We start from the raw sequence: 26,052 nt of genomic DNA, 5'->3' as shown, positions 1-26,052 counted from the left end.
AAAGTTCAGTTAAAGAAACCTGATTCTCTGCAATAGTTTTTATTATTGATTGTATATGTTCTCAGAAACTAATGCTTTCTATTTAGTCTAAAGTGCATAATGATTTTTCTTGTTATATGGAAGGTCCTATCAAATGATGATACTGGCTGCAGGGTAAGCAGCCAAGCTAATTACTCATTGAGTAGTCTAAACAAGCTGAGCAGTGTTATGCATTCTTTTCCCTCTGTTCATAGATAAATTTAAATTTTAACATTAGCAAGTCTGAAAGTGAAATAAAGAGGCTGTTTTTACCTGATTTCTCTTGAACAAGCTGACGGGTTATAAAGATTGCAGAAAAATGTTTTTCTGAGGAGTTTAAGTTGACATTTCGAACTTCTGTGAATATACTGGCAAAGATGTGAGCTAAAACCCCTCTAAAACACAGGTCTTTGCAAACATTTACATGATCTTTATTACTCACAGTTGCAGAAGTTCCTGGAACCTGTACCAGGGTTGTAAACAGTGTGGGGTTTTTTTTAAGATTACTTAGATATTGCAGAAAATAAGAATCCATGTATTACTTCGTCTATATTTTTTAGAACTTTTAGACCTCTTAGGACACATAAAATGAACCGTACATCTTCAGAATCAGGCGTTTTATGTTATATTTATTAATGTACCCATTCCAGCCTCTGGAGCAGTGGTTTAATAATTTTTGTTTACAACTCTGAAGGAGTGTTGAAAGGCTAAAACCCAGCTCTTGTACCTACCTGTTTTTTTGGAAGGAGGAGGTGGGAATGATACTAGACCTAGAGGAATATGCAGTTTACCTGTGTTTCCTAGCTGCTGGATATGTGCCTAATTAAGATTTTAATCTGCACAAAAGGTTATAGTAGTTGCATTAGGGAATCAGATGGTGCAGACTAGAGTTTTCAGGAATTAATCTGTAAGATTGCCTGGATTCCTTGTTTACTCTTTTTGTGATTGAGAAGGGTTAAAGATCCCTCAAAATCAGTGTTGACATATAGAACATTTGAGGTTTTGTATAAACTTGGCTAACTTTGACAGTTCTGTATGGGATATTGTAAAACATATTCCCAGCTGTAGGATTTGAATATTTAAACTTATTGGAGGAAGATATTTACCTCACAGTTTATGCTGTATATTTAATTTGTACTGAAAAGAAATGTTACTTAGGACCATTTAAAAAAAATTTTAAACCTGCTTTCTTCTGTCTTCTCAAAGATGTTTTGCTACAGTTTTCTCTCTTTTTTTTTTTTTAACTCAAAATTGCAGCAAAAATTTTGTTAAAATAAGTAGTGGAATATCATTTAATATTTTTCTCCATTCTGTTAATGATTTGTGTGGCTACCCTATTTATTTTATGCTTTTTCTGTTCTTTTGGGGGGTTGTAGTACTTCAGAACGGCGTATGTCAGGCATTTCATCTTCAACTTCAGTAATCTGGTTTATGTGCACCGAATCTTCTTTCTAGGGGCTTCTGCTTTTTCCTGTAGAAGGTTCTTAGTTTGCATAGTGTCATCCTCTGAGTCATACCCCCCAGCTGGAGGATTAAAATAGATGGCATCAGTGTACCTGTTATTGTATGTATCTGGTTTAATTTTTTAAAAAGTTTATTATATTACACAGTATAACAGTCGAATCCTTACACGTTAAGATGTCTGGATTAATGCAGCTTTCTTTGTATATCTGCTTAATACAGTGCTTTATAATACTTAATGTGCACTTTGACAGATACCTTTGTTTGGAATCATGTCATCAGATTCTGCAGATCCGTTCTATTGGATGCGAGTCATTCTCGCGTCAAACAGAGGTTAGTAGATTATTCCTTTCTCTGTTTTGTAGCATTGTAAACGGTCTAGGAGAAAAAATGGTTGGCTGATAAATTTCATGCAGCCCAGACGTCATGTTGAAATGCTTTGTAAAATTCTTAACACAGATGTAATCAAACTTCACTGATACCTGAGGAGTACTTCACCTTAGGAATGGGGTTTCCTTTGACGTGCACGTGAGATTGATCTTGATTCTTAAGTTCTGGGATGATTCTTTTTCGAATTGTAGAGCAGTCTCTTTCAGATTAAGATATGGGACAGGGAATCTTCTGCCCCACCACTTAGGGCAGCACTAACGTGCAGTATGAGAGTGTTGACTAGAAAATACCGTAGGTGATCAAGTCAGTTACGCCTCATAATATTTTGGCAACATTGTGGGTGAGTAATTTTATAGGTGGGAATGCTGAGGGCAGAGGATATTAAGCTTATACTTTAATGAAGCCAAACTAGCTTGTTTTAGAATAGACAAGTGGATTCCAACCACATGTAGAAGATGACTTAAACTAATGCTAGAAGTCTAAAACTCTGGATGACCTGGCATGCGTGACTCTAAATGAGGACGCTGACCTCATCTCTATCATGGAAAATTGGCTGGAAGTAAGAATATCAGTGGAACCTTCTAATGTGAAGGTACAAACTATTTAGGAATGGCAAATTTTGTCACACCGGTGAAGATGATAAATCAAGGTAAATAAGTCAGCTGTTTCAAACTCTACTGCAGAATGTGCATGTAAAAATTCTGTGTCTCACTAGCAGCATGTGACAATATGCTAAATGTGCTATCCACTACCCAGACAGAATGGTAACAGTGGCCAAGAAAAGACTAGAGAGACTGTAAAGGCAACAAAAAGCCCGAGTGGGAAAGTTAAGTTGCGCCTATGTCAACTGACTAGATGACATTGGAGGATGTGAGGTAAAGACTAAAGTTTTTGACATGCTAATTTTCTTGCTGTTTGAGAAGTAGAGATTTCCATGAGAGATGACATAATATTTAACATAGTGCTGAACAGTGTGCAGACTGCAGGATGCAAGTGTGAAAGAACCACATTATAATAATGGCTTTAATGCTTTCACATTTTACATTTTGATAGCATGGAAAACACTTTAAAAAAAAAAGAAGTTGTGCAATAATGCTTAAAATTTAAAAAAGTTAGAACTGAAATGAGGACCTGTAGTTATGCAGAAATGAAAAGATGACTCCAGATCACTTGTTAAAGGCTCTTTAGGAAATTAAGCTATTGCGGGATAAAAGGGAAGACCTAATGGCTTAAGAACTGGTTGAAAGATCAGAAGAAATAACTACAAATCTGTAAGGTGCCACAAATTGACTATGGCATGCAGTTCTAATCTACCATGCCACAAAGGATATTAGTGGAACTAAAAAAAACCACTCAGGCACCAGGGAGTATATTAATCTATAGAAAGTAGATAATAGATATTAATTTGTAGAAAGAGATCCTAAAAAATAAGGACTCTTTGCCATGAATTAAGCATATCCCAAATGTCTTTTAATGCTTCATCTGTGGAACAAAGTGGGTAGGGAACGGATAGTCACTTTTTCCTTACACCATAAGACAGAAGGGGCAGCCAATGGTATTATTAAGCAGCACATGTAACTCAAAATTTCAGACTAAATTACTGGCAGAAGTTGCCAGAAGCAGTTTCTGAATCAATGACTGATACATGGGAAAAGGGGAGTACAGAATGGTACTTCCCCTGAAGAAGGGGCCCCTCTCAGAGATAGGGTGTGAGGACAGATAAGCTTCTAGGCGGATCAGCTATGGATATGCTGTTTCTATCTCTCTTCATGTCCAGTATGACCGTACAGACCGTGTTCCCCTGTCACTGGATCTTGCTGAGACTCTACAAGTCTGCAGTGGCTAAATAGTTTTTTATTAATAATTTTCTTGGTAATTTTATGATGAAACACCACTGTACTACATGTGAGAGCAGAGTTACGCTTAAATGTACAGAACTGAAAAGGATCGTAAGCTGATTCTCTTTTGAATCACCCTCGTGGATATTGTGACTTAACATCGGAAAAAACATGCGTTATTTTTGTCCCTTGAGTGACCATGTAAAAGATGTTTACAAAGTAATTTGATCTGCCTTAATTGAATATTAAACTTGTAAAATGTGTCCTTACTCACACTTTCTTTCTTTAAGATTCCACTTTGGGAGATGTGAGAAGTTTGATCACTTGGTAGTTCTGGTTTCTTAAATTTCATCCAAGCTTTCAGCTTTTTGGGGTTTGTTGAGCACACAGCGTCTTCAGATAGGAGAAAATGTTCTGGTAGTAGCTGAAGGACAAATTAAATTTCAAAAAATAATCTCTTTATAATGCTGTTGCTCCAAAAAGATGACGTGGAAGGTTGTTTCTGCATTGAGATGGGACAGTGTACTGTACAGGCAAGAGGCAGGCCATTTTCCTGTGTTTGTTTTGTGTACTTTCAGTTCTGCTTCACATTATACCATGTGAAGCTTCTGCTTCACATTATACCATAACTCAAGACTTGAACAAGACCTTGCTGAGAATATTTCTAAATCAGAACAGCAGGTGGTAGTTCTGGTGTTGCAGGTGTGTCGGCCTGAGGATGCAAGCAAAGCGGGTGATGCCCGACTTCTTATTACAGCAGATGAAGTGACTGAGAGGGAGAACCAGGCAGGGTTTCTGGAATATACTCTTCTGTGCTGCAGCAGTAGTGCCTTCTGAAGTTGTACCGCCCTGTTTGAGTTGTACACAGTTGGAAGTTGATGCCTCGGCGACATTGTGCTAGTAGGTGAATTGGCAGAGCAGAGCATCCTGAGGACATGTGTGTGTTTTGTTAAGAACTAGTTTTATCGTAAACTTCTGTTCTCTTAACTAGAGTCAATAATTCCAAGAGTGGCGTTACCAGCCACTGTGGATCTGCAGCAACTCTCTTGTGGTCTTCAGAATTAAACTTTTGGAAAATGTGACAGTTGAAGCACTGACCGTAAACAACCAGGGACAAGATGCTTTCCTGTGAAAGGTTCCTTGATACGACATGCCAAAAAGCCGAGCTTCAGTGTACATTGACCTTTAGTGTTAGCATGGTTTCACAGAAATATTTGAAGTGAAAAGCTGCATAGGTTTCTCATGCTGCCTTCAAAATGACAGATTTTAACACAGCAGCCTTCTTTTGTGAGGATATAATGGTCTTTGTTTTGATCATACCTGTACTGGAATATATGTGTTTGAAGCATTATGAAAAATGTTCCATATAGGTCAGAAACCTTTCAACAGACCTCATATCCTCAGAGTGTAATTCTTCAGGAGAGGTGCTTGAATGGCAATTGTATTAATTTTTCTTCCTGTTTAGGTACTCTGATGGAATTAGGTATCTCACCCATTGTGACGTCTGGTTTGATCATGCAGCTGCTAGCTGGAGCGAAGATCATTGAAGTTGGTGATACTCCAAAAGACAGAGCCTTGTTCAATGGAGCTCAGAAATGTAAGCCATGTTCCAGTTAAAATTAATAAGCATATTTTTGTTCTTGGGAAAGCAGCCTGCCTAAGTGATACTAGATGTGAGATTTCTTTGGTAGGAGATTTCAGCAGATTATTTTAAAGGATTTGCTTTCTCTCTTGTTTTAGTATTTGGGATGATTATTACCATTGGGCAAGCCATTGTGTATGTTATGACTGGAATGTATGGAGATCCTGCTGAAATGGGTGCTGGAATTTGTCTCCTTATTATAATTCAGGTTTGTAATGAGCTATTTTGTGTGTAACTGAGACTGGTTTGATGCAGTGCAGCTGGAAGGAAAAACCTTTCTATGTCTGGTTGCCATTTATTTATTTGTAATGCTGTAAAGCAGCATCCTTCGTCTCTGTCTGTCTCTATATGAGAAATTCTAAATATTCCATAAAGAAGGAGAAAGTTGGGATAGTTGGTATCAAAAATGTTTCAGATACGAGCAGCTGTTTGATCAGAACACAGGAGTTAGTATTGAAAGCAGTAGCTGCTGTTCAGTACCATGGAGGGCTTCTTGCTAAATGGCACAGATGCAGCTTTGAGGCGTTATCCTGTAGAGCAAAGCAGTAAATGCAGACTTACACGCTCTTTTGAAAAAAGTGCTCACTGAGTCATCTGTTTGCTAGCGTCAGTATTGAAAAGTCACAGAGATCATTGCCAGGTGAGATGCGCAGGCACTTGTACGTGAGAGGGCAAAACTACTGCATGAATGATATTTAGATGAAAAACATAATGATCACTCTCTGACATGATGAAAAGACTGAAGCAGAGAATTAATGCATAATTCTTGACTTGATTTATTGTTTCTGCTCAGTTTTGTTTCTTTCCCCACAGCTGTTTGTTGCTGGTTTGATTGTGTTGCTGTTAGATGAGTTGCTACAGAAAGGTTATGGCTTGGGGTCTGGTATTTCCCTGTTTATTGCTACCAATATCTGTGAAACCATTGTCTGGAAGGCTTTTAGCCCCACTACCATCAACACTGGCAGAGGTACGTGTGGGGTTACAGTTACAGTACATAACTATACATAAACATACATAAACTCTTGAATGTTTACCAGATGGATATTTAAAAAATGTTGTAATGTGCGACAATTAAATTCTAAAGTCAATTTTCTAACACTGAAGGTGAAAATGTTGTCTGACTCATGGTAAGATCAATAACCTACAAGTTTGCCTTTGCTGATTTGAATCGCAGCAGTTAGAATGGGACTTGAAGCCCCTTGATGGAAGATTTTTGGATTTCCAAACCAAAAGAGTCTTGGTTTAGCATCATTTAGTTGATAGAAATAGAGAGGATAAGAAATTTCGTATGTTTAGAGGAGTTGTTTATGATTGAACTGTTGTCGGTGGCTATAGGATACTTTTATAGACGGTGCTTCCAAATTACTTTAAGCTGGTTTGATTCTTCAGAGGCTACCATCTCTTCATTCCTCAGCCAGTCTTTGACATCTGGTTGTCCCGAGACCCTGGAAATACCAAGTCAGATACAGCCTGTTGCATCAAGAAGTGAACTAGTTTAATGCATACATTTGAAATCCAGAGCCATGTTTTTAGCTTGCTTTCATTTTCACCTGATTTTTAGTAGTTCTGTCTATTGCATTTTACTACTGCTTTTCTAAAGCTAATTTTCTCGTTTATTATTTCTTCCAATCATCCTCCTGCCCCCAGAAAAGGAAGAAAGAGTATTCTTTCATGTGTGTGACCTTTTTTTTTTTTTCTTTTTTAACTGGGAATAATATTTTGGTAGCTTGTTCTACATTCTGTAGACTAAAACAGAATCCTGTATTGTGAGATATTTGCTGTAACAGGATTTATGTTCTCTTTGTATCTGATTTTATATGTGTCATTCTTAAAATTGCCAAAAGTAAGGTACTCTTGTTAAATGTTTTTAATTTACAGATTAAAATTTATTTCACTTTTTTGCTTTGTGCAGGAACAGAGTTTGAGGGTGCTGTGATTGCATTATTTCATCTTCTGGCTACACGAACTGACAAAGTCCGAGCCTTGCGGGAAGCTTTTTACCGACAGAATTTGCCCAATCTCATGAATCTGATTGCTACAGTATTTGTATTTGCCGTAGTCATATATTTTCAGGTAAAATGAGAATTTCCTCATAGTAGCTCTGCAGCTGCGTGGTGGAAGCGTGCAGACCCTAGGCAGTGCAGGCAGTGGGAAAAACGCAAAAGTTAAACTAGGGTAGCTGTGAAGTATCTTGGCTTTGAGTAAGGAACTCTCTTTATTCCAACATTGTTATTTCAGTAACACACCTCTGCAGCGGTACAGCTGTTAAATTTTACAGCCAGACATACTTGTACTCAGAGAGTGATGTAATCTCACATTCCATTAAATGCCTTGCTTGCTATGAAAGCATTTTTGCTAAAAAGGGGATCTGGAACCGGAGTGGTTGTATCACGCAAATGATATACTTGATATTCGTAGCTGACTTCAAAGAATACCTTTGGACAGATTTAAAGAACCTTGTCTTTGGGGTGTGCGGATACAGATTTGGTCTAGAAAACAACCGTGGTATCAATGCATGGCTTACTGTTTTTCCCCTAGTTCTCTTTAAATACTTTCCTAGTATGTCAACTTAAGTATTTACTAAAATGGACACTAAAGGAGATCTACATGGTGCTTTTGGTTTTCTTTTTTTTTGTGTGTTTGTGTGGGGCTAAAATGTGATTTATTTTTTTTTTTTAAGCAGTTGAGTCGGAGTGCTGGCAAAAAAAAAAAGAATTATCTGGTTTTCAAATCCATGTAGCTTTTCTTGGGTCTACTCAGATAGGAGCCTGCCCCAGAAAGCAGAAGGCTGGGCTTGCTTACACAGAAGTCTGCTGTTAATTGGCTAGTTATCAAGCTTTTAAAGGCTTTTATCAAACCCTATTCTATAAAGTGTGTCTGGAGGAATATCACTTAGCAGACAAGAGATGATGTTTATGTAAAAAGCATGTAATGCAACCAAGCAGTAACACTTACAAATCCTTAAAATTTGTGACCCAGACCGTAGCCTCTGGGTTTTACCCTCTTGGACCTCGCACGCCTTTTTTAGCCAGCAAGAGCTCTACAGTCAGGAGTAGCTTTTAGGCATACTGGGAATACCTTGTGTCTTGGAAATAAGCTGGGTGCATTTGTGTTCTTCCCTGCAGGGATTTCGTGTTGATTTACCTATCAAGTCTGCCCGGTATCGTGGACAGTACAGCAGCTATCCTATCAAGCTCTTTTATACCTCCAACATTCCCATCATCCTGCAGTCTGCCTTAGTTTCGAACCTCTATGTTATTTCCCAGATGTTGTCTGTTCGTTTTAGTGGCAACTTCTTGGTGAACTTACTAGGACAGTGGGCAGTAAGTATTTTACCGCTTTTTTAACTGCATAGAATTATAGGTATATATTACTTCACTGTGAAATTTTGGTATTTAACCGCCAGAAAACCGGAAGACTTACTTTTTAACATTCGTTAAAGCTGTTTAAAAGCATGTTTAAAAGCTGTTTGAAACATTGAAGAGGAATTCCTCTCTAACTACAGGACAAGAATGTGAGAGATCTGTGAGAAGTAACTAATTGCCTTTTTCTTCCCCTCTCACAGGACGTCAGTGGCGGTGGCCCTGCTCGCTCTTACCCTGTCGGTGGCCTGTGCTACTACTTGTCCCCTCCAGAATCCATGGGTGCAATATTTGAGGATCCTGTCCATGTCATAGTTTATATAATATTTATGTTGGGATCCTGTGCGTTCTTCTCAAAGACTTGGATTGAGGTGTCTGGGTCATCAGCAAAAGATGTAGGTGTTGTGATAAATGGGCCTGAGCATTTTCAAACGTTACCTCTAATTTAGAAGTGACAAGCTACTAGCTGATCAGTTACTGCTCTGACTAAATAGCAGGTGACACTGAAACACCACAGCAGTTCCATCGAAGTGTGTTTTTTGCAGGTCGCCAAGCAACTCAAAGAGCAGCAAATGGTGATGAGAGGCCACAGGGACACTTCAATGGTTCACGAGCTTAACAGGTATGGGCAGGCTGACGCCAGTGGCGCCGCTGTGCTGGGGGGCTGAGGGAGCTGGGAGGTGTCAGCTCGAGCAGACGCAAAACCTCCTTCCACTGCAAATGTCACAACTCTTCCCATTCGGCTGACGCCTTTCGTAGCAGTGCAGATCTTTATAGCAGTAGGTAAGAGATTAACCTGTAGTGTCTTTCGTTTAGGTGGCATAATGAGAGAATGTGGGTTGAATCTCTTCCCTGTTTGTAAAAGGAAGATACCTTGATTTTTACAGGTGTTTAATTTGCTGTTACTGAGCTAAGAAGGCACTACAAAAGCAGTATTTTGTGCAGTATTGCAAAGCCTGCAGATCTATATTGAAAGGTAGATTGATCCCTGCATATTTAAGTCAACGTAGTTATTCTTGGTCCTGTGGAGGTTACACAGCATGCATACGTATAAAATTGTTATACTTGTAATTGAAAAGCTTCGCCAGCGTTCAGTTATTCACACAGCTTTCCTATCAGTGAATATTTATTTTAGTTTCTGCTTTGTGCAAATACGGAAGGTAGTAAGAGCCATTAGCTCTTTGCAGAGTTGCCTTTGCAACACTAGATTTGTTGCTCAATATTCTAGTTGGTTATTTTAGCAGTAGGTGTATTGTTGGACTCCTTGGATGAAAATCCCTGACTAGGAATACCGTTTTCTTTTCTTTGTTTTCCCTTGGTGCAGGTACATCCCTACAGCAGCCGCGTTCGGCGGTTTGTGCATCGGTGCCCTTTCAGTATTGGCTGACTTTCTGGGAGCCATTGGGTCCGGCACTGGCATTCTGCTTGCAGTCACTATTATTTATCAGTATTTTGAAATATTTGTAAAAGAACAGGCTGAAGTTGGAGGAGTAGGCGCATTATTTTTCTAGATGTCCAAATACGTCATGGTTTGTGTGAAGGGGAAAGTATTTTGACCACATGTGTCACGTAGTCCAACAATGCTGTTTTCTTTTTTCTTGTTTTAAAGCGCTCCATGTCCCGTCACTGGAGTGGGCATTGAGGAATGCCTGTGTGCAGCATTAGTACCGGCTGCCTTAAGAATAAAGTTTACATTATCTTGTTTAAGTATTATCTAGTGTTGCCTGTAATGCTGGAAACCAATCATCTCCCTTGCTGGTCAGACGCTACAGTGAGATGGGAAAATGTATCAGTTCAATATCAGTAAACATTTTTGTGCACAGCATTAAAATCTTAAATTCCTTTCCCTGTCCTTAATAGGATAAATAAAAATCTGAGCTCAGATTGCCACGTGCCAGTACTCTTCACAAAATTTATTTGCAGCCTGTATTTTACATTAATTTTTTTATACTTTTTTAACATGTGTTTCCCCATCATTGAACTCGGTGCTCCTTATTCCTTTGCGGTGTCTCCACCCAGGCACCTTTCTCTTAGCTCTAAGGGTGGACAAGCAAACATTTTACCAGAGACTGATACTCATCTCACCTGTGAACTGGTTCTGTGGTGGATTTGCTGCATCGCCAGGCCCCGGGCGGCCTGCCTGCTGTGAGAGAGCGCGCTCGCCGCCGTCACGCTGGCAGGTCAGCCCAGTGGTTTTGTTTAAACATGTACTTGTGAAAACTGCGCCACTGAAACTTCACGTCCACCTCGCTTCTGTGAGTCTAAAGAACAAGGCCTGGTTCCCAAAGCAGTGTTCGTAGAAGGGGAAGGGGGGGACGGGGAGTTCCTCCTGGAAATTTATTTATGTTGTCGCACTTTACAGTGGCAGTGTAACAACTGTAAACGTTAGACAATAAACTTATTTAATTAAGCTCTCTCCTGTGTCTGATCTGTGCTAGATGTAACTCGTAGGCAGTTTTTGATAATTTCTAACATGCTTTGGTAGTGAGGTAGGTCTGGAAGGCTCCTTCTTTTTTTTGATCTTTATCCTTTCTCTTTCCAGAGTATAATTCTGATTGTTTTTTAGCAGCCTTAATTAAAAACCAAATCTTACGATTCCTTCCCTTAAAATTGAGCGTTTCTGCTCAGCTGTAATCAATGACTTTTTCCCTTTGATTTCACAGTTTGATCTCTTCTGTCTTCTCTCGTGCTTAACTTGAAAGTAACTTCGTGCTGTTTGTGACGGTAAGAAAATCCTAAGCACGTTTTCTGCCTCGTTTCTAAGCTAGGGAAGTCTTCCTTTCTATCTGTGCTCATCCAAATTTATTTCAGAGGCAAGACTTTGATATTCGCGTGTGTTTATTACAACTCAGATCCTGACCTTTAAGTGGTGGTGGTGGGGTACATAACTGGAAGCAGTCGGCAGCGCACAGGTACACGGCAGGTTGGTTTGTTTGGCAGCAGATTTACCTCAAAGGGTAAATCTGTGTCTGAAGTGAGGTGCCGCCTGGGTACAGGGATGTGTCTCAGGGAGAGGGACAGCCATCTCATCTCAGGGCACGTAAGGAAGCCCATACCTTAAACAGACTCCCCAGGCTGGGTCCTACACCGTTCTGGTTTGCGCCACCGGCTCCTTTGTTGTACTGTGACCATCATTGTCAGAGCCTGCGTTTGCTTAGATCAAACAAACCAATTTTCTCTTTCCAGAGAAAAGGCTGGGAGAAGGAAGCAGCTCCTCAGGTCTAAGTCGTAAAAGGAAGTTCCTGAAGCTGCAGTTTCGAATGCTGCAGCCAGAGCACACACACCCTGTGTCCCTGTGCAGCTGTTGCTACTCCTACTGCAGAAAGTGACCTCGAGTTGTCCAGATGACACTGCTGGTGGACAAGGGAAGCTCTTCCTGCTGCCTTCCTCCTTTTGAACGGGCGGCATTACCGCACCAGCTGCAGTTACTGAAGCATCTTCCTTACGTTTCAGTATAAGTGCAGTGAAATACAGTGAGAAACAAGCCATTCTGAAAATTAAACAGCATTTTTATTATGATTATTCCACCAAGGTTTTATATGATGAGCAGTGAGAATAAATGCTTTTTGTCAGTTACATTAATTCCAGATAAAAAGACTAGAATTGTTCCTACAAATACTTTTTTTTTTTTGCTCTATGAGTAAAGCAAAGGACCTTTATTACAAGAAGAGTTATACTTCTGAGCCATCTGAATTGGGCAGCTTTCAACAAAATTTCTTATCCTCTAGTTTTAGAACTTCATAAAAGGAACTTGGAGCGGTTTTTCCGCTGCACGCTTCAGGGCCAAGGCGTAAGTATAAACCCTGGCATCCACTGCAATATGTTCTTCAGCTACTAGTTCTGAAAATTTAAGAAAAAAAAATGCTGTTAAAACTTCTCCTCTACAGAAACATAAGTCCTTTATGAAAATGACGATGTATAGCATGCCAGACACGAATCCTTAATGCTGACACCTTGTGCTATCACTAACTGTTACCTGGCCAAGTCCCTCACAGCTTTTTAAGACACAGTATTCTAGGCTGGGAAATGCCACGAGTTGCTATGAGAAGAGAAGCCAAGGGCTTCCTGAAGCTTACATTAGTGCACCAAATGTGTCAGAAAGCTCTTACCATCAATTCTTTGCAGTAGGTCATTCTTTGGAAGTGAAATAACTTCCACAAATTCTAGGAGAGAAGAAAAAAAAAATTGTATGCACCTTTAATTTAGTGAACAGTAGCAAAGTCTACCTTGGTGTCCTGTTTCTTACAACTTCGAAGGGGAAACAAACTGACTTAATGCTCATCAGCATCCAAAAGCCGTGAGCCCTCATGTGTCACAGAAAAATCGATTAAAGGAGGGAAGGCAGTGACTGGGGTCATTAAAAAACAGGTTTGGCAGAAAGCAACTGGAAAAAACAGTGTAGCTGAGAGCTACGGAGGATGAGAATCCTTCTAAAATGAGACCTTCTCCCTCTGAGAATGGAAAACCTACTGTTGCAGTGGGCTTGGGTTTGGCTTATACCGGTACAGTAATGGATTGCGGATGCATCTGAAGAGCAAACCAGCACAAAGGCAAAGGGTTTGTGCTTGATGAATTTGTGTTGACTTACACCTCCCCAGCCTGTCTGAACTGGTTGTCTTTGGGGCTGTTGTGGATCCAGTAATTTGTATTTCCTGCGATACTGGTGCTATAGGAGCAATACTTGAGTGAATAGTGCCCCATGTCTAGGCCCAAAGCCAATCTCATGCATGTTTGATTATGGTCAGGAGATTAACGAAGCCCAAATAACCAGTTTTAACTGACATTTTCTAAGCAAAACTCGCCATATGAAGATCACACTGGACCTTACTGTCCCTGTGAGCACAGCTACGTAACGTACCTCCATCATCTGCAAGTAAAAAAAAAAAAGTAGCAAGTTATGGATTTTGAAATACACTTGAGTTTACAACTAAAAAGCATTTCAGTAGCTGACTGATGGTGAGTGATGCTGTAGTTATTTCCAGGGTCCAGCCACAACTAAGAGGAATACGTAGGTTCACAAGTGCTTATGGCTCTCACCAAAGTTTGGCACCTCAATTTCTCATTCTGGGTACGCCAAAACCTGACACTTGACACTTAACACTTAAGCCTCCCCAGTGAATTCAGCAAAGGAACACAGCTCTGCTTATCTAGACTGCAGGATAGGATTTGAAGGATGTACGGGATCTAAATCAGCCAGGACAGAAGAGGTGCCAGCGGTAGGGGCAGTTCTGTTAAACCCGCTGTTTTGTTGTCGTCTTGGAATTTTCACGTAAGTGGTGCAAAACTCACCAAGTTTTTGCTTAGGTCTTGTATTCTCAGCCTCATCACCATTAATGGTGACGCTCACGATGTGTGTTGTGCTGTTTGACAGGCCTGGGTCCAAGCAGAGAGCTGCCAACAAGCACATGTAGAAGTTCATTTTTCAAAAGCAGAAGTCGGGCATCTTGACATTTTAACAAAAGCTTTCACAGAAACATGTCTGATGCAACAGGAGAACGTACATTTGACAGAAGTTCACGCTGGAAGAGTTGTGAAAAGTTTGTTTTCACAAGTTCTTAGAAGTAGTGTTTCTGTAATTCTCAGCTCTTCTACAGATTCCTCGTAAGCCTTGTTTTCAGCTCCTAGGTCTACTTTCTATTCCATAGGCTGAAGATTAAATGGTAACTGTAGTTCCCTTATAGAATTCCTCAGCCATCAGAGTGTAATTTTGCCATCACCTGCCTCTGTCCCTCCTAGTCCCCAGCACGCAGTTGTACTGGATCCAACTGGACCAAGAGCCAAGGCTCAACTGTAACGGCACTTCCTTGAAATCCTATGCAAGCTGCCTCACCTTTCTACCTACCTTCTGAAGTTGTATTTACGATCGTCATTTTGCCTTTATTTTGTTTTATGTCGGATTGGCAACAATCACATTCCAAAGGATCTGTGGATTTACTCCAATTATTCTCTGCTTTCCTCCTTCCTGGTTGGAGAGTGTGAGCACCATCACACACTCCCCCCCCGCTGACGTGAGTGTGACCTCCCTCAGACTGCATCGCACAGCTATTTCTCCTACCTAAATTCATGGATGTTGTTCACATTAAGCCCAGCAATTTAGACCTTTATACTAACATGTCAAATCCCTGCTTGAATAACCGGGTTTTGTGGAAAGGATCTTAAAGGCAAAGTTTTCCCCTACAGGCATGGAATTGTTACTTTAGTCCTATACGTTGAACAGTTAAGCAACTGACTCATAAAGGACCAAAGTCCCATTGGTACAGCCATGGGATACTGCTCTCTGCTAATCTGCATAGGCTTCTCTGCATAGATTTTTCCTTTGGTTTAGAGCATTTCAGACATTTAGAGTACCCATCACAGACAGAATTAGCTTCAGAAAAATAGGAATAAAGCAGAGACCTGGAGTACATTCAACGACTTCCCCCTTGTACCCAGTTTCTTCTTCCAACTCTCGCAATGCTGCGCTTTCCGCAGTCTCATTTTCCTCAATGAGGCCTGTGAGATAAATAATACAGAAGAACAATTAAAAAGTTAGCACTTAACCACAGCACCCACCCCGAGATCTAAATCCAGCTTTACAAATGAGGTAAAACATTGTTACTACCCTATTTTTAGAGAGGGATAGACTGAGGCGGTAGGAAGGACTCCGGTTCCAGTATCCATCATGCTGCTGCCTGTGTCTTCAACTGATTATCTACAGGAGCGTGCTACCTTCCCAGGAAATGGCATTAATATTCTCATGAGGAAACGAAGCGAAATGCTTCGGCTCTTACAGAAAGTAGAGTGGAGGAAACGCCATATTCTACTAACGGGCTATTGTGCAAAACGTCTCCAATCTGCTAAAATGAACTATGTTTATTTTGTATCCTTCGTTGTCACATATTCCTATCTCTGAATAGCACACTGAGCTACAGAGCTCACCACAATCTTCTCGTTTGAGCTACTTCATTAAGACTGATGCTCCAAGCACATCTAAACACACTTATCTGTCAGCTTTGTGACTCATCTTAATGTTTCAGTCACTTACCTGCAGGAAATTCCAAGCAATAGCCGTTAATTGGGGGCCTGAACTGTTTCACTAGGACAACACAGTCGTAGTGGAGAGTCCTCTGTAGCACAGCTATCACTGCTACACCTGCAACAGTGACAGAAGACATAAGTATGAGCATAGCAGAAAGCGAGGATTTAGTGCTAGATCTGGAAGGGAACACAAGTACTGTTACTCTGAGCATTAAACATGTAGGTGCCTGCTCCAGAATCCTGAACTAAGAATTTAAGCACCTTTTATAAACGTGATGAGAGATAAAAGCTCAAAACAGGACCTTCAAAGTACCCCAGCAAACAGGAGGCACACATACCAGCAAGACCGAGCCAGAGCCCACCAATACCTAGGGAAGGACTCTCTTGCCTGCAGAGACTGTGGAAGCCATTTAACAGAACCCCCTCCTATGCCTTTCATGGCTAAACCATGTCCCTCTTTTGCCCAAAGAGAACGGGATCCCAGCCCCTAACAGCACACCCAGTTCATCAGTCTATGAGGGTCTCCGTATCAGGGCATCCATCGTGTCTTTGAAATTGCTCCATTGTTCTGAAGTGAATACAACAGTCTTGGGAAAACACTCCCAGTAAGGTTCTGACTCTTCAGCACTGAAGTTAGTGTTTCATTAGCTCAGGGGTAGAGCTCTGCAGAGCTATTTGTTCCACAACCTCATTAATTCAGAAAGAGATCGGCTCTAACTCAGCACTCTGAGTTTATCAGAAGAACTTTCAGAGGAAAAATTGCAAACAAAAAAGTCACCAATGTCTTACCATCAGCTGAAATGCCCTTTTTGTTGCCAGTACGCTTTACTGTTTCCCAAGTTCTGTTTAACACAGAGAATAGAACAGATTAATACATTAAAAGCAACAGCATCCTTTTTATTTGTTAAGTATTCTTCTACCCTTGCTGTTGTCATTTAAAAGCAAAATACACCATCACACAGTGAGGCCCCATAAGAAAACAGCTGCCCTTAGGCAAGCCCCATCATGCGCTGGCACTAAAAAATGTCAGGTATCATTTTGGTTTGCCTGCTTAAAGAAGGGAGAGAGAAAGACATAAATGGTTGTCACAGAACAGGCAAGTCTTATAAAAGTGATCCTGGAAAAACGCAAAATAAAGCAATTTCTATATTAAACATATCAGATTTTGAAAGACAGTTTTGTATCAAGACCACCTGTGTCCTATCTTTTATCTTGCTTTTGCATAAGGTTTATGGTGTAAGTTATTGTGAACTCTCAGCTTGGGTACCTGAGCACATGAGGAGCACGCAGGCAAGGAAGACCGAAGTTTCTCTCTCAAATAAGCAATGAGATGAGTAAAAACCAAAAATGCACCAGCAATAAAAATTCTTTCACAAAAGCTCTAATCTTTGCTATTTTTTAAAAGGATACCTTGCTGATGAACTGGAGGCACTAGAGAAAGCAATCCAGACAGAATCTAATACATCAAGAGGAGGGAAGTAAAGTTGTGTGGTCACGTCTAGATAAATACTGCAAAACTAAAGCATAGAAAAGAATTGGACAGGTGTGGTAATACACAAGAGGACAGTAACGTATGAATAGTATATGCAAGTCCCAGCACTGGCGGCAGGGAAAAAGCAGCCCTTAATGAAGAACCAGAAAAGCCATGGGATGGACCCTCTGACCATCACAGCCTAGTTGCACGGCGAGAACTCGCTTCTGCACAGCGCCTTTACAAGGAACAGAAAATGCACGGCAAACCAGGGTCCAATGGACCTGAAAGAATTTGGGAGCCAAATGTGATCCCACATGCTCACACATCTGCAAGAGCAAGGTTATTTTTTCTCTGAACAGCACAAACTATAAAGGAATTGCGCAACAATAGATCTCATCTTGTGCTGAGTAATCGCTCTGTAATGCTCATATTCTCTAGCCTGGGGCTAGTCTGTCCGACGGGTAACATTACAGGAATCTGAAACACCAGAAAGGCAATTACCTGGTTTTACCAAAGGCATCAGTATAAGTTGTTTCTTCAAGCTTCAACCATTTTCTTTCTGCAATTACCTAAAATAAAGAATTCTTTGTTAAATACATTATAAGATTAATCCCAAAGATATTTGGGGGCGAAGGGAAGAAACAACACAACTATTTTTGGATTCTTTTGAAGACAAAATCTCAGCATCGGAACACATGCAGGAACACGCAACAACATTCCTGTAGCTATTACGGAAAAAAAATATTTACTCTGAGTTCTTGAATAGGAATAGAAAATAGGCTCAGTAACTTTTCCTAATATGACTTTATAACCATGTTTCAATTAATTCAGTGGGTTTTTATGTACTGGAAAGTCTTCAACTTTTTAGAAGGATTTTGCAAAGGTCACATTTCAGCTGAAAAAGAGTCGCTGGTCAGCAGAGGCTTTAGTGACGCTGGTGATTACGAGTGCCCAGTTATCAGAGAGAATGGCATAATGGCTAAGCATGCACGACTGAAACCCAAACTATTTTGAAACTCTTCTTGCCATGATCTCAGAAGGCAGCTTTGTGTAACTGCTGTTTTCTGCACCTGCGAGCTGTGATACACACCTGCCCTTTTAGGATTTCTGAGAGCTGCTGACTGAATGCTTGGCATTAATGTTGTTACAAAATATCCTTTCTGAGCTAAATGAGTTATTTGCCCTGTGATGTTTCTTCATCTTCTATGTAATTCCTTTAAAAGGGGAAAATCCCTAGGTACTAGCCCAGCAATTTACTTATTTTAATGTAACTTGTATTTTAAGCTTTGCTAAAGGTATAGGCAGACAAGAAGCTTGTCTCCAGAAGTCTGTATCAAGTTGGCCACAGGTCTGACCACAGAAATCAGAAGTAACCAGTAAGGTGAACAAATCACTTGCTATTGCCTAATGAGACACACTGCTGACAGCAACAGAGCAAGCCTAAGCAAGAGGATCTGGGAAAAACCCCACAACATTAAATTGTAGCAAAGGATGAAGTCCGAGAGGCCAGTCACGCGGTTGGCACGCTACAGTCCTCTAGTGCCGGACAAGGAGCAAATAGGGCCCGTGTGGCTGTGCAGATCTTGAGCTTAAAAATGAGAGATTCGCCAGCTAAAACAGGAATATAGTGAAATGCAATGTAGTACATGATGCAGCTGTAACTAGGGAGCAGAGCCTCAGTATAGTATCAGCTGGAGGCAGAAGGCAAATCAGAAGTGATTCAGGCATCCAGTAAATTATAACTGAGCTGGATCAACTCATGTCATTCTTACAATGGTCCTTCCGAACAATTATTTTGATAGGCAATTGAAAGAACACCACCACTCCTATGGTTGTGAACATGGCTGCACGTATTTTACACGTAGGAGTTTTGGCATTTCTTTTGGAAGCATATTTCCACGTAACAGGAATTGGAAAAGGAGAGCTGTGTGCTTGCAAAAGGGCTTTTTAATGGCTTCATGGTCACAAAAACAGCAGGAGAGGGGAAGATGAAGTATATTATGCTCATTATAGGTAGAAGAAGCAATTCCCTTTGGAAGCATTCAGGATATTTTAAATAGCTTTGCATTCACTCCTAAATCACTGCAGAACTAGAGTACAGGAAGATCCAAAAGAGAAATAGAGGAAAATCAAGTTCCATTGGTTGGCCAAGGCGTGGAATATAAATACTTCAGTTAAGTAAACACAGCCAAATGTTTTCTGCTAATGAATTTTTTTAAACCTTGCAGAGAACACAACGGACTGGATTACTGATTACAGTCCCATATTGCTGCAGCACTCAACAGAACTGGCAGACCGTTGCCCCTCTCACCAAGTTATTGCTTGCTAAGCAGAAAGAAGAAAGTGGCTGAAATCAGAACCACATCACTGTCCCCAGGAATCTCAGAGATAAAAATAAATCCCTCATCTGTAAGAAATTAGACCTTTCCAAGCTCAAAAAAAAAAAGTTTTACCTGTCAAACCAAACAAATTCAAACAAAGTGTCTTAGTGTCTTGGTTTTAATCAGATATTCTTAAGTAAGTACAGCTTTTGGCCTCTACTGTCATGGAGCAATAATTAAAAACTACTGTAGGGCATGTACCATAAATATTTACAATGGAAATGTTCCACAGTCCTCTAAAGTTTGGTGAAACTCCTGACGCTAACAGCCTACAGGGTGAGAAAAGTGAAAGTTGCCGGGTTTCCCTAGAAGAAAAAGAGAATTTTGTCACCTGCCTCATTGGGTGCACCAGTAACACCTGTGGAAGCTGGCCCAGAAGCGTAACTTCTGCTCTGCTAAATCCCCTACTCAGGGCCTAAGGACACTTCGCAGGATGTGTTGCACTTACCATACTCAGTTTTAGAATGAGTTATTTTTATTGTTTTATCTAGTACTTTGATGGGCAAATAACATCTGCTTTTGCTTACAACAGCCTGACTGTGGGTTCCCAGAAACAGGAAGAAGGAAATAAGATCAGCTGCTGCTTTCGTGGAAGGAGATATTCCAACATCAGACCACGTAGTTACTGAAGAGTTACAGAACCACTTTTAATATAAAGGCCACTGGCAGAGGCACGGTAAATACTCTCCTGTATTAATCCCACAAAATGACTGAAAAAACTAAATAGCTTAAAATATGTAAGTTCTAATTACAAACTTCCAATGACACCAAAGAGTACAATATTCCAAAGGAGAAGAACTAAGAGGCATTATGGGAAAAAAAAAAAAAAAAGGATTAGATGAAAACGTTACCTGCAAAAACAAGGGTCTTAATAGAAAACCCGAAAAGCTTACCAAAATGAAACCCTTTTTGCTTGAGAAATATTCATATTAAAAAAACCACCCAAAGGGAAAAACCATAAATATACCTCCACAATGTGAGTCTCTTCTTAACTGGAAAAGTTTTGTACCTTGAAACCTAAAGAAATTACCAGACCGTGTTCATTCCAAGGAAGGAACAGTGGATAAAAGGAACTACATTTGTATTATAATGACAGTGTGACACTGTTGCCAAACCTGCCTTTAACACCAAAGATTAACTTCTAAGAATTTACTTAAAAGAGAACAGAAACCAGTATAGGCAGTTTAAATTAGGGTGAAAGTGCTCCTAATAAGCCCTCAGAAGTATCTCCAAATTCCTTCCTCAGGACCTGATATCTTCTGATTCCATGAAGAGGCGAGAACAATTTTTTTGAAAAAATCTTACTGCCTCCTTACTAATGTCTAAAACAGTAATTATCTAAATTCAAACCCTTTTCGAAAGCATCAAAGAAGGCACAATCCTAAATGTTAAGGCAACTCTTAGCGATTCATCATCTTAAAGGAACAGACAACAAGGCTGGGTTTCGTGACCGATTTGTTTAGTCTCTCAGAAGTATCAGCATTATTTCTGAATGTTGAAAACAGCCTCAACAGACAATACAGAAACAGCTGCAAAATCATAAAAACAGAAGCTTAAAATAATGCAACACTGTAGATTTCTCTCTCCCCACTGATAATTTGTAAGATTATTTCAACAAAGAGAAACGCCACCTTTTTTAAACTCTCTGACCATCAGGAGGAAGTGTTTTGTCCATTGAATAGATTTTACAAACATACAGCATCTATAGCATTTCTTACTCTGCACTCACAAACAATCTGATCAGTCTCAAAAAACTATTATTTAACAACAAACACGTGTCAAACCCAAGCACGTTATACCTGTTCTTTAAGGACGAACTGTCTAGTAGGTTTTGGAACTTCTGTGGATGTCTCTGCTGCCATTTTCAGGAATGTCAGGCTTTTTCCTTCCTGTGCAAAGTCCAGCTTACTATGAAACAAAGTCAATATTTGCTTTCAGAGTAAAGTTAAAAGGTTCATTTCTGCATTCTACGTTAACAAATAAAACTTGCTGGAGAAAGTTAGGGACATGTCATGGCAAGTGCAATTCAGCTCCACCTGATGGTTTCAGAATCAAATAATTCAGCAAAGCGGAAGTTTGGGTCAAATCCCTGATTTGCATAGCTGTAATAGTCCTATCAGTTGTGGAGTAACTATGCTGACTGAAGACACCCTCCTTAACTATTCAAAGGCCAGACACATGCAGAGACAAAACTGAGCTACGTCAAATTGTTTCATCCTGATCTGGGTGATGTGCTCTGTCAACACGGCACTACCACGACAGGACTATGCACTCCACTGTGAAAGTGGAAGAAACCCTTATACCAAGAGGATTTCAGTAGTAAAAACTGTTTGCTATTGAGAAAGACTCAGAACTAGAACCTGCCTTACACACACCACAAATAAGCATGTAAATGAGTCAATCATTCCCCCAAAAAACAAGGTCAAAAAGTCACCTTGTGTTGCAAGTCTAGGTGGCACGTGGAGTTACTGTGACCAAAGCACGTCAGTCTCTCTTACTGGGAATGATGTGGCTAACACCGTGCAAAAGGCAGTCGAACACAGGCCCCAGCAAGGCTCTGCACCTGCAGCTCAATGCCTCAGCTGCATCCCAATGCTCCTGAGGAAGATAAGATTGTCCACTCACTCTCTTGACCCAGTTCTAGCTGAAAGGCACACCAGGCAGCAGAAAAATGCAGTGCGTTAGAGATTTACCATTAATGTCCCATCTCACTGTGGAGCTACAGGGCGCTTTCAGCATAGAAACTCTTACTCCAAGGAAGCTCATCTCTGATATTAAGTTGTAATACTGAAGTCCTGAAAATCAGCATGAATCATAAGCAAAAAGACAGTGCGAAGAAGCAAACCAGTTTAAACACCAGGAGAGATGAGATAATCTTAAAGATCTCTATCATTCTTAATACTGATGGTTGTAAACTTCCCAGAAAGTCAACAGCAACCTTTCTGTTGACTTCAGCTAGGGTTTAATAAGGCTCTGTGGGGTCTCTAGCAATGAACAGTGCCACAAGTGAGTGATCACCTTGGTCATTTCATCTGACCGAGCACTTCCAATATTTACTTCATCTTTATCCTTTCATGATAACATCCACTGCATACTTGTAAAACATTTAAAAGCATGCAGCAACAATCAGCTTTCTTACATATTGGATAACTCCACAAAGTAGTTAAAAAGAATAGGTAGTGCAAAATATTTCTGGTTATCAGCAGGATTAAAACTAACGTACATGAATCTATTTCCTCAGCACATACACAGGGCAGGCTCTTTCTTAAGCCTTAAGGTAGTTGCGTTGGATGAAGGAGGTCATAGTGGTCAAACGTTCAATTTGTTTTCGGGTAACAGAAGTCCTGAAAAGGAACCCTGACCTATTAAACCCAATTCGGTTCTTTCAAAAATATGTGCTATAATCCTTTCTTAAAGCAATGAAGCTCCGTCTTTAAGCTATGTAGATTTACTATCTACCTTACTACTGTTTGTATGAAAAACTGTTCTAGAACCTCACTTGCTTACCCTGCAATTTCTATCCTGTGTTAGTTCAGTTAGCTATTCCCCATTTGTTATTGAGCCAGTAACATCTCAAGCTCCCTTCACTTAGGATTTAAGAGCTGTAGCTGGACAATGGCCTCGGTCGTCTGCTGTGACTCTAAAATACAAGATCAAGTTTTCCACCAAACTTATGCAAAAGAAGCACAGCCCAGCAAAGCAGTTCCAAGAGGTTCCTGGTCATCCAGAGGAAACAGTTGAAGGAGGCTCTGTGTGATGCCGGAAGTATACAGCATTAAAAATATAAAAAACTCACATATGTAGCTACAACAAATCCACCTTCTATGTTTGGAAAGAATTATAGCCCTTTTGATTGACAATATAAACATATCAGGAGAGTAGATAGTGAACCATATCCTTATCAAACTGTTTTTGATCAGGCTGAATAAATCTTCCTTTTAGTCTCCCCTCACAGGAAATCCTGTTCCATTGATCACACTAACCCTTCTACATAAGCCTGCAAGTATCAGCGTATCCTTCTCAAACACAGATTACCACAATTGTACCTAAATGCCACAAGCAGGTACAGTAATGGTTGGTTCAACAGTATTAGTACTTACCTATAGCAGTTACAAACACATACTAGAACCTCACCTCATGGCAGCAGCTCTTTCCAACACAGCTTGCTCTCTTCTGCAGTGGAGAGATTCCAGGGTGGCTTGCAACTTAAAATAACAAAAACTACACAGCTTCGGTGGTTTGAATTATCACTCAAATCTACAATAGGTGAAAACGAGAGGAAGACTCATCTCAGCTTCTGTAGTTTTGATCTCCTCCACAAGTGGGTGCAAGAACTCTACATATGAGTGACATTTTAAAAAGTTCCACCAAAGTAATTTTTTCCCAATTCAGCTGACTGTATAGAAGGGAGAATTCTCCTGTTAGAAAGCTGAAATACTGTTTGTTTAAGTGAAGACTGCAGTTCTGGTACTTCACATTAGTCACTCTGTTACGGATGGCAACACCTTTTGTTCATAAAATTAGCTGCAATGGAAAATTAAACTTAACACTACAATGTTATGTTTCTAAAGCCCTGTGTCAGGTTTCAGAATAGACCTTGTCTTACAGCCCTCAGACAGGAAGGTCTCATAAAATTACCATCTCATAAAATTACCACTGCATCATTTGAGTTACAAATGCAACGCAGCTCGCACAGCAGTCTGGGAACATGACTTACGGTTACATCAACTCTATGACTATAGATTTTTAATAGTTACCAGCACAATTTTAAGAATATGTCAGTGTCCACATTTATCAGCCTTCTTAGCACAAACCAACAGCACTTGAACTATAAATTATGGAAAAAATGTTTGGCCTGCTTCTGCCTTCTCTGATGATTTTTGTGGCTAGCATTACAGGCTACTGCTGGAAAATCATGCTACTTGTTCCATTTATTTCATGTGGGGGTCACACTCAGACCTGAAAAAGGCACCCCATTTATAAAAGGTTTAACTTTATTCTTGTTCTCTTATTAAGTGGCTTCCTTTCAAGGCAACGTCCAACCATGCTACAGTTTCCAAGTTATCCTTCCCAGGAGTTAAAATCTTAAGCCAACTGAGCCCTGTCAATCAGCTTGGAGAGTAGCCAAGCTATCGGGACTTTACATTAACTGGTCCAAGCCACGAGAGATGGATTAGCTTTTCTAAAACAATTCTGAAAAGATATTCTCTGATCCAAACTGCACATCCCAGCTGACAGCAACCAGATTTAATGGAAGCCCAGCAATGGTGTCCTAAGGCAAGCTCAAGATAAAACAAAATACAGGGTTTCTTACACAGGATGTGCCAAAGGGACACTGGCAGCGTTTTATGCACGATTTAACCAACAGCACACTGAGATAGGTGCGCTGAAGAGAAACATCACTAAAAGCTCCTAACTCACTTTAAACTTGTTACGATCAGTCAGTGCACTTGCATTTCAGCACTATGATTCCAGTAACAAAACCAAGTAATTAGCAGAAGTTGATGGGAGAGAGGAAGAAGGAAAAAATGGGTAATGTTTCATTTTTGTCATGGCATTGAGAGCGTGGATGACTCGCTCAGCACCAAATAAAACATGGAAAAATAACAGGACAGACAACGACGACAAAGACTATCTTGCATAAGCAGAAGAGGGTTAGCAGCATCCCACACGGTTATTGACCTTGCAGACAACTGACATGTGAGGCCTTTGGGAAATGGCCTCGGACTGCAGATGCGAGAGCATTTGAGGAAAGCATGGGATGGAAACGACTCGACCCTCCATATAGGAAACACACAGGCACAGAGACGACGGCAGAACCATGGGGCTTAAAAAAGAACGTATTATTCCGTTATTACTCGATTCGCCCCGAAATAAAATGAAACGCAGCCCTGCTTGAGGGTAGGGAGGAAGCTCTGTGGTTGTAGAGCTCCGTTACAGCGTTGCAGAAATGAGATCTTCCACAAGCACATGCAAAGCGAGCCAGCAAAGCCTGCTAGGCAGGAAAACCACCCGCGGCTTCCCTCAGGCCACCCGTGTTTCCAACGTAACCGCCTGCAAACCCCCCGCTCGGGCCACGCACACGTACGAGGCCGGGAGAGCGGGCCGGCAGCTGCGGGGAGCCGCCACCGCGGGCGGGACGGACCAGAACCGGGATCAGCACCACGGCCGGGCGGCGGCTGAGGCGAGGCGAGGCGAGGCGAGGCGAGATGAGGCCACTCCCGTGTGCGCCGCTGAAGCGGGTCCGGGTGGCGTCGCGCCGCGTGCGCCGCCGATGGCGGGCCGGGTGGCGCGGAGAGATGCAGGGGGAAGGTTCCGGGCGGAGGGGGAGCTTCCGGGAGCAGCGGGGCGAAGCGGGCCGAGCCGGGCTGAGGGGGAGGAGGAGGAGGAGGAGGATGAAGAAGGAGCAGGTAGTGCACTGTCAGTTCTCCCTTTGGTACCCGCTCTTCCGGGCCGTCACCATTCGCAG

At 40.9% G+C, this 26,052-nt stretch overlaps 3 protein-coding genes across 18 annotated transcripts in view; 2 read left to right on the top strand and 1 right to left on the bottom strand.

The window, feature by feature from the left end:
- The window catches only part of SEC61A2 (SEC61 translocon subunit alpha 2), a 26,263-nt gene extending 5,730 nt beyond the window's left edge, over positions 1-20,533 (top strand). The window contains exons 4-13 of one of the 3 annotated variants that reach the window (XM_075081585.1): positions 1,734-1,812; positions 5,173-5,304; positions 5,448-5,557; positions 6,163-6,316; positions 7,262-7,422; positions 8,475-8,672; positions 8,915-9,106; positions 9,257-9,333; positions 11,375-11,435; positions 20,116-20,533. In XM_075081585.1, the coding sequence (XP_074937686.1) occupies positions 1,734-1,812; positions 5,173-5,304; positions 5,448-5,557; positions 6,163-6,316; positions 7,262-7,422; positions 8,475-8,672; positions 8,915-9,106; positions 9,257-9,333; positions 11,375-11,405 (1,134 nt within the window). In that variant the 3' untranslated portion in view covers positions 11,406-11,435; positions 20,116-20,533. Of the gene's footprint in view, positions 1-1,733; positions 1,813-5,172; positions 5,305-5,447; positions 5,558-6,162; positions 6,317-7,261; positions 7,423-8,474; positions 8,673-8,914; positions 9,107-9,256; positions 9,334-10,035; positions 11,122-11,374; positions 12,416-20,115 lie in introns of those variants that run through there. The other 2 variants (XM_075081586.1, XM_075081587.1) reach the window with 2 other exon arrangements.
- Positions 12,203-25,854, bottom strand: NUDT5 (nudix hydrolase 5). Of its 13 annotated transcripts, XM_075081604.1 has the most exons (11): positions 25,672-25,853; positions 23,718-23,840; positions 21,383-21,491; positions 17,704-17,771; positions 16,518-16,570; positions 15,736-15,843; positions 15,108-15,203; positions 14,001-14,102; positions 13,570-13,578; positions 12,821-12,874; positions 12,203-12,551 (listed from the first exon to the last, which is right to left on the bottom strand). In XM_075081604.1, exons 2-11 carry the CDS (start codon positions 23,720-23,722, stop codon positions 12,442-12,444), a joined length of 714 nt encoding a protein of 237 aa, XP_074937705.1. In that variant the 5' UTR covers positions 23,723-23,840; positions 25,672-25,853; the 3' UTR covers positions 12,203-12,441. The 13 variants fall into 13 exon arrangements, with proteins under 13 accessions (XP_074937705.1, XP_074937700.1, XP_074937699.1 ...); XM_075081599.1 differs by lacking the exon at positions 12,203-12,551 and adding exons at positions 22,018-22,181; positions 22,277-22,378 and having other exon boundaries at positions 12,821-14,102; positions 25,666-25,825; XM_075081598.1 differs by lacking the exon at positions 12,203-12,551 and adding exons at positions 22,018-22,181; positions 22,277-22,378 and having other exon boundaries at positions 12,821-14,102; positions 25,672-25,812.
- CDC123 (cell division cycle 123) overlaps positions 25,845-26,052 on the top strand; it is a 56,860-nt gene continuing 56,652 nt past the window's right edge. For both annotated transcript variants that reach the window (XM_075081588.1, XM_075081589.1), the window contains exon 1: positions 25,845-26,052. In XM_075081588.1, coding sequence (XP_074937689.1) covers positions 25,883-26,052 — 170 coding nt within the window. In that variant the 5' untranslated portion in view covers positions 25,845-25,882.

The sequence above is a fragment of the Phalacrocorax aristotelis genome, chromosome 1 (assembly GCF_949628215.1).
Source record: "Phalacrocorax aristotelis chromosome 1, bGulAri2.1, whole genome shotgun sequence".
NCBI lineage: Eukaryota > Metazoa > Chordata > Aves > Suliformes > Phalacrocoracidae > Phalacrocorax > Phalacrocorax aristotelis.
The sequence above is the reverse complement of the archived record's forward strand: the minus strand, read 5'-3'. Positions and strand labels throughout refer to the sequence as shown.

Excerpts from the sequence above, each read along its gene's own strand:
- NUDT5 (XM_075081604.1), bottom strand. Across the intron at positions 16,571-17,703 it reads GATGCCTTTGGTAAAACCAG|AACTTGGGAAACAGTAAAGC; the intron begins GTAATTGCCTTT and ends TGTGTTAAACAG. Across the intron at positions 15,204-15,735 it reads TTGCTTGGAATTTCCTGCAG|GCCTCATTGAGGAAAATGAG; the intron begins GTAAGTGACTGA and ends TTTATCTCACAG.